Below are 7906 nucleotides of genomic sequence, written 5' to 3'. Positions count from 1 at the left end.
CGGAGCGTTTTGAGCAAAATTTTGAATTTTGCAAAAATTGTTCATATGCAAAATCCAAAATTTTGCTCAAAACGCTTCAAAAAAATTCAGGCGTATTCCTTGTCACAAAAATTTTGCCATTAAGACGCCATTTTGAAAATACTAAAAGGAAAAATTGATCTTTGAACCATGCATTCTCAAAGTTTAGACATTTATTCCACCGGTTAGTGAGATTCCAGGTTAATTACAGACTCGAAAACTTTGGAAAATGGATCACAAAAAAAAATAGGCACGAAAAATCACGTTTTTTTTTGTTTAAACTGCATTTTGGGATAATAAATAAATTTTTCAAGGAATTTCATTGGCACCGTCGGAAAGAGGAGATCTTAAGCAATAAAAATATATGTGTCTCAATTTTTTCTAGTATCGAATAGTCTTAGTTATTGGCCGTTGAAAAGCAGTAAAACCGGTAGTGGCGTTTTGGCCGTTTAAGGGTTAATTTGGTATACAGAGTAAATAAGTTTAATATAAATGTGTATTAAGTTCATTTTAATTAACAAATGAATTAATTTTCAAATACGTTTGATCTATTAAACTGTATTGATATTCATAAAATTTTCAACAGTAATAGGATTCCTTTCAAATAGAAAGTAGATCTTCGTTGTGTTCTCCTCCATTGAAATCGCGGAAACTCATGTTTGCATGTAAGTACGACATGTGTATATCAAGTTACGGAAACATGTAATTTATGTTTCAGACGGTGACTACTGCAAGCGAAGTATAGGAACTGCAGGTCTACAGGTGTATGGTGCCGGCTTCTATTTCAACTCTGCAACTTCGTTAAAAAATAGTAGCATCTTGGCGAGTATCACATTATTAGGGATCATCTTCCTCACTACCTTACTCTCCTAAAACCCTCCAAATCATTCGAAAATAAAAAATATTTGATATTTTCTCATAATTCAGAGAACCTCCTTTGACTGAAAGCATCCCTCTGAATGAACGAATTAATTTCCGTTTCTTCTGTCGAAAACAATGATTGGGCGTATGGGCCATAATGGGTAGGGTCGGAATGCGGAACGAATCCCATGAGCAAGGTGTGCATGCATATTGTACAGATCGCGACATTAATTCTGTCGTAAGCTACCTGCTGTTAGAGGTGTTATTACTTCTCCCTGGAGAGACAACTTGAATTTGCCTTTATTCGCATTTTTTCTGACCAAAGAAAGAACAGTAGATGTAAATCTATACCTCTATGTTGAAAGAAAAACTTCTTTGGAGAATAAGTCTAAAAAGACCACTCTGGAGTTAGACGTCGAAATGAACTACTCTACTTTGAACCTTAATAAATATTTTAGATTCTATGAATTCTCTAAATTCTTGGAATCTGATGAATTCTCTGAATTCTCTTAATTTGGTGAATACCACAAAGTCTTCAAATTCCTTGAATTCGTCTAATTACACGAATTCTCTTAATTCCATGAAAACTCTCGATTCCGCGAATTCTCCAAATTCCATGAATTCTCCAGAAATTCCATAAATTCTTCAAATTCCATGAATTCTTTCAGTTTACTGACTTCTCTAAATTCCATGAATTCTTTAAATCTGGTGAATTCTCACAATTCCATGAATACACTGAATGCCACAAATTCATGAAATTCCTTGAATTCTCCAAATTCCATAACATCTCCATAAATTACATAAGCTCTTCAAATTCCATGAATAGTCTCAATTTACTGTATTCTCTGAATTCCATGAATTCTCTAAATCTGGCGAATTCTCTCAATTCCATTAATACACATAATGTCACAAATATATGAAATTCCTTAAATTCTTGAAATTATACAAATTCTCCTAATTCGATGAACTCTCTAAACTCCATGAATTCTCCAAATTCCATGAATTCTCTAAATTCCATGAATTTTCTGAAATCACTAAATTCTTTAAATTGTATGAAACCTCTAAACAACATGAATTCTTTAAATTTCGTGAATTTTTTTAATTCCATGAATTCTTTCATTTCATGAATACTTTTAATTCTGTGAATTTTCTAGTTTCCACATATTCTACAAATTCCATGAATTCCCTAAATTTCATGAATTCTCTCAATTCCATTAATTCTTTTAATTTCATGAATATTATAAATTCCATGAATTCTCGAAATTCTCTGAATCCGATTGATTCTCTACATTCCATGAAATCTCTAAATTCCATGAATCCTCCAAATTCCATGAATTCTCTAAATTTAATGAATTCTCTCAATTTCGTGAATTCCATCAATTCTGGAAATTCCTTAAATTCTTGAAATCCCTTCAATTCTTCAAATTGAACGAATTCTTCAAATTCCATTAAATCTCTAAACACCATGAATTCTTCAAATTCTATGAATTTTCTAAATTTCATGTATTCCCTAGATTTCATGAATTCTCTGAATTCCACAAATGAATAAAATTCCACAAATGCACGAAATCCCATAAATTCTTCAAATTCCATGAATTCTCCCTAAATTCCATGAATTCTCTAAATTTTGTGAATTTTATCAATTTCTTGAATATTCCAAACTCCACGAATTCTCTAAATTCTCTGATTTCGCTGAAATCTCTGAATTCCATGAAATCTGTAAATTCATGCCAATCTTTAAATTACGCGAATTCTTAAAATTACACGAATTCTTAAAATTACACGAATTCTTAAAATCACACGAATTCTTCAAATTCCATCAAATCTGTAAATTCCACGAATTCTCCAAATTCCATGAAATTTCAAAATTCCATGAATTCTCAAATTCCATGAATTATCGAAATTCGTTGAATTCTCCATAATTTCTTTAAATTCCATGAATTCTCTCAATTTTCTCAATTTACTAAATGCCATGAATTCTCTAAATCTGGTAAATTCTCTCAAATCCTTGAATACACTCCACAAATTCTTGAGATTCCTTGAATTCTTCAAATTACACGATTTTTCCAAATTCCATGCAATCTCTAAACTCCTCGAATTATCCAAGTTTCATCAATTCTCTAAATTTCATGAATTCTCTTAATTTTGTGGATTCTCTAGATTCCGTAAATCCTCTGAATTCGACAAAAACTTGAACTTACATGAATTATTAAAATTTCGTGAATTCTGTAAATTCTCTCAATTTATTTTATTCTCTAAATTCGATGACATTTCTAAATTCCATTAATTCTCTAAATTTGGTGACTTCTCTAAATTTCGTAAGTTCTCTCAATTTTATGAACTCTCTGAATTCCAAAAATTCTCAACATTTCATGAATTTTCTAAATTTCATGAAGTTTCTAGATCCTACAAATTCTCTAAATTCACTGCATTGCTTAAATTCCATGAGATCTCTAAATGCCCCTAATTATCAAAAATTTAATGAATTTTCCAAATTCCATGACCTTCCTAAGTCTCAAAAATTTTTTAAATTCCATGAATTCTCTTAATTCCATAAATTCTATTAATTCTGTGAATTTTATATATGACATGAATTCTCTTACTGCAATGGCTTATCGAAATTCCAGGAATTATATAAATTCCACAATTCTCTACATTTCATAAATCCTCTAAATTAAGGAATTCAGATAATCCAGGCAATTTCAAGAATTCAAGGAATTCAGATAATTGATGGAATTATAAAAAAAATGCAAGGAAATCACTAAAATTTAAACGAATCGAAGGATTTTATCAGAATTCGAAAAATTTACAAGAATTCAATGAATTCAGCTATCTTAATCGAAATTCAGATAGTTAAGGAAATTCGAAGGAATTCAGGAGATTCCAAGAAAGCTAAAAGATTTTAAAAGAGTTTAGAAACATTTCATCCATTTCCAAATAACTAAAAAGAATAAATTAAATAAAAAATGCCATGAAAAATCAACTGGATTTGAAGAAATTTAGGACAATTAAAAATTATTGATAAAAATATAATAAATCGTAGAGTATCATTTACGAAACGCCTCTTCTTTTGGTCGCGTACGTGAACAATAAGGAAGGCCAACTCAAAAAACAGAGTCTATCTTGTAGACGATGAAGATTTTTAATCTAGATATATCGAAATAAAATAAAAAAATTATATCCCATGTGAGAAAAAAGCGAACAAGTAGTTTTTTATAGTAATTGTATAATTTTAATACTCGCTTCATGGCGTAAAAGAACACGTAGCTAATTTCCTTCTAAAACGTCAACTTTTATTTAAAAATGTTTACACTGACAATGGGATTGCGCATAACGGGCACACATATTTTAATCATCTTTTGTGAGATAAGGGAGCTTATTATGATATAAAAAAATATAAAACAGCTTGCGTAGACAGAAAGCGGTTTACAACAACAAAAAATTTTTAGCGTTTGAGCCAACCGCGACAGAGTCATGGTCTAGGTACTGACCTAAAGAGTCTGTTCCTATTTTTAAATTTGTTTATGCTTTTATAAACGAAAAAGCCAGTTAAAAAAATATATTAATGAAAATGAAATCAAAATTACCTGAAAAATATAAAAACGGGAATTGGATTAATTTTTCGCTGGTAAAATTTCAGAAAAATTTTCGAATACATTTTTTCAAATATTTATTATTACTTTTGTAATATTCATGCATATTTTCGGTTAATTATTTTTTAAAATCATATTTTAATCATCTTTTGTGAGATAAGGGGGCTTATTATGATATAAAAAATATAAATCCACTTGCGTAGACAAAAAGCGGTTTACAACAAAAATATTTTTTTAGCGTTTGAGCCAACCGCGACAGAGTCATGGTCTAGGTACTGACCTAAAGAGTCTGTTCCTATTTTTAAATTTGTTTATGCTTTTATAAACGAAAAAGCCAGTTAAAAAAATATATTAATGAAAATGAAATCAAAATTACCTGAAAAATATAAAAACGGGAATTGGATTAATTTTTCGCTGGTGAAATTTCAGAAAAATTTTCGAATACATTTTTTCAAATATTTATTATTACTTTTATAATATTCATGCATATTTTCGGTTAAGAATTTTTTTCTATAAAAAAAGATTGAGGACGCGAACATATTCCGGCTAACTCTAATCTCGAACCTTGACCATTACTCTATCGCGGTTGGCTCGAGCGCTCTTGTCTAGAACCGAGACCATTAGTCGATCACGGTTGGTTCGGACGCTCCACAATTCGAGCGATGGTTATCGGAGCGGATTTCTTTCTTTCACGTTTCTCGTATTGTGACTGTTTTGCAATTATTTTTCACAAATTGATTTTTTTTAGTATTTTTTTAAACAGCTTTTTGAGGTACATAATTATTTTAAACCTCCTCATGCAATTTTGTTGCATATTTTTTATGGGGTTAGTTTGTTTAAACAATGTACTTTCACATTTTTTCTTGAAAAACCACTTTTTAACCTAATAAGCCTAGTAAAAATAATATTTATTAAAATCCGTCTTCCCCGTTACGCGCAATTCCTTGTAAGCTGATTGGATTTAAAAATTTAATTTCCTATTAGTTAATTCCTGGAAAATAATTTTTGTACTCAGAAATACATTCTCAACTTGTCAAATGGGTATTTATTTAATCAGAATAGAGAAATGTGTATTGAGCGTTTTTGCTCGACTTTGCAAAATTTCTTTCTGCATGTAGATAATTTATTTATAAGATTGTACCGAAATTTATCAGATCGATACAATGTTCTGCAAGCAGAAACGAAATTTCATTGACTAAAATAGATGTAATTTGTGACAGCTGTTAATTATATTTAGCGAAGTATTTAAGTATAGTTTATAAAAATTATATAATGTGTTATAAAATATAATGTATTATTTACTTTCTTTTAAATAAAAGTTTGTAAAATATTTGAGAGAATTTATTTATTTATATTTATAATGCCCACAAGATCTTGCATAAGGAAATGTGTAAACTATAAGGAAGCTAAGGTAGTTTTGAATACTAATTGCTCCGTGTGGAGTATTTTACCTTATGACTTTGTGAAGCTCTTCACCTGGGCTGCTTGCTGGAGAGATTGATCAGAAAACTGGGTTAGAGAAGTTTTGTGCATTTTTATGTATTATTTATTATTTTTATTATTATTTATTATATTATTTATATTCTATATATCATTTATAATTATTTAAATGTTTATTTATTTATTCAGGTAATGTTGGTTTTTGATCAGTGAAGGAAAATATTTATTACTTTGAGTTTCTTGATCTTCTTATCTTTGATATTTATTAAACAAACTTTCTCTCGACGACGCGAAGTAGAAAAAAAAATTGCTAAAAATAACGATTTAAAACAAAATTAATTACATAATTGAAACCTAAAGTTTAAAAAAATTGTAAAATGTAACACATTGTTTTAGTAAAACCTTATTAATTCTAAATCTTTCATATTAGTGTGAGATCGATAAATAAACATTAGCGAAGAATATCTTGATAGTTTGTTATGTATAATTTATTATAAAAATTTCATTGTTATAAACAATATTTGGTGATTTTTGAGTGGTTTCGAATATTCTGATGCAGTGTTTTTTTCATATCATTGAAAATAAAACACAAATTTTAAGAAACGAAAATAAATTTATTTGTGATTGTTATGGACAAATTTTATAAACAAATACGCTGTTTTATCAATTTCTGAGTGTTTGCGGTGCATTTTTAAAACCGTGTTTTGTTTTAACTAGTAATGTTTTCTCATTAAATTATATTATTATTTCCCAACCATGATTGTTATTAACAATTTTTATAAACAAATTAACGATTAGAACAATTTATAAGAATTTTGGATGATTTTTTTTCAAGTTAGAGAAATTTGTTTATTTTTAGATTAACAAATTAATGAGGGAAAATGCTACATCAAGATTAAAAATACTTAGGGACTTTATTTAATACTTGTTTAATCGAGAAATACGTAAAAACAATACTAAGCTATTCATTTTTTCTGATTCAAAGCAATTGTTAATTAAATAAACAAATTATAAACAATTTGTTATTAGCTATTTCATGCCCTGAATACTTTTTTTTAACAAAATTGATAAACAAACTAGTCCGAAATAAATTATATGAATTATATTGAAATCCCTCAAATAAAGTATAATTTTTCAAATAAATTAGATAAACAAATACAGATTTTCTTCAGTTTTTAACATGAAGATTTTCTTTCTTAATAAATGAATGTAGTCTTTTGTTACAAAATCGACTGACTGCGCTTCGGAAAGGACTTTGTTTATCGATAAAATTTGTCAGGCAATAATATTATTTATTTATTTAAAAGAATATTATAACATTTTTTAGGTTTTCTTCTCTTTTTTACCAGCAGATTTCGTTTTTTCAATAAAATTAACTTTTAATATCTTAAGAAAATCCTATCCTTATGGTGTTTATATCAAGCAACAATAATTTTTCATTTTTTTAACAATTTGATGAACAAAATCACAAATGGACTAGTTTTTAAACAATAAAATATAGTTTTCTTCCAAATTGACTGCCAATGATGCAAAAAAATCCCAATTTGTTAGCAGAATTTGTCATGTAACAATATTTGTTATTTAATTAGATAATTTTTGTGAACAAATACAGATTTTCATCAATTTTCAATCGGCAGATTTTTTAAAATGAAATTAACTCTATATAACTGGGCAATGTATCTTTCTTTGGTTATTTTATCAATTAACCATAATCGGTTTTTTGTTTACAAATTTAATTAAAAAAGTTCTATTTCATCATTTTTGAAGAGTGAGCATCCATTGTTTTGAAAATTAGAATTTTATTTTCGATGCGGTACTTCAACTTTCATGCTAGTGTTTCTGAATGTTACATATTTTCAATATTTACTTTATAATATATTTTTTTAATTTATAAGAATAAATAACAAATTTTGTCGCTGAACATCCCTTTGATGAAAGAGAGTTAATTTCTGCGTCTTTTATTGCATTGTTTATCAAATAAAGAATTATGGTTT

At 28.1% G+C, this 7906-nt stretch overlaps 1 protein-coding gene across 1 annotated transcript in view; it reads left to right on the top strand.

Annotated features, from left to right (window-relative positions):
* LOC117172038 (angiotensin-converting enzyme) overlaps positions 1–1947 on the top strand; it is a 242259-nt gene extending 240312 nt beyond the window's left edge. Inside the window, exon 13 of the mRNA XM_033359768.1 lies at positions 737–1947. Within this exon, the coding sequence (XP_033215659.1) occupies positions 737–891 (155 nt within the window). The 3' untranslated portion in view covers positions 892–1947. The remainder of the gene's footprint in view (positions 1–736) is intronic.
* Positions 1948–7906: the final 5959 nt, after the last annotated feature.

The sequence above is a fragment of the Belonocnema kinseyi genome, chromosome 4 (assembly GCF_010883055.1).
Source record: "Belonocnema kinseyi isolate 2016_QV_RU_SX_M_011 chromosome 4, B_treatae_v1, whole genome shotgun sequence".
NCBI classification, from domain to species: domain Eukaryota; kingdom Metazoa; phylum Arthropoda; class Insecta; order Hymenoptera; family Cynipidae; genus Belonocnema; species Belonocnema kinseyi.
This window is presented reverse-complemented; position numbering and strand designations above follow the sequence as displayed.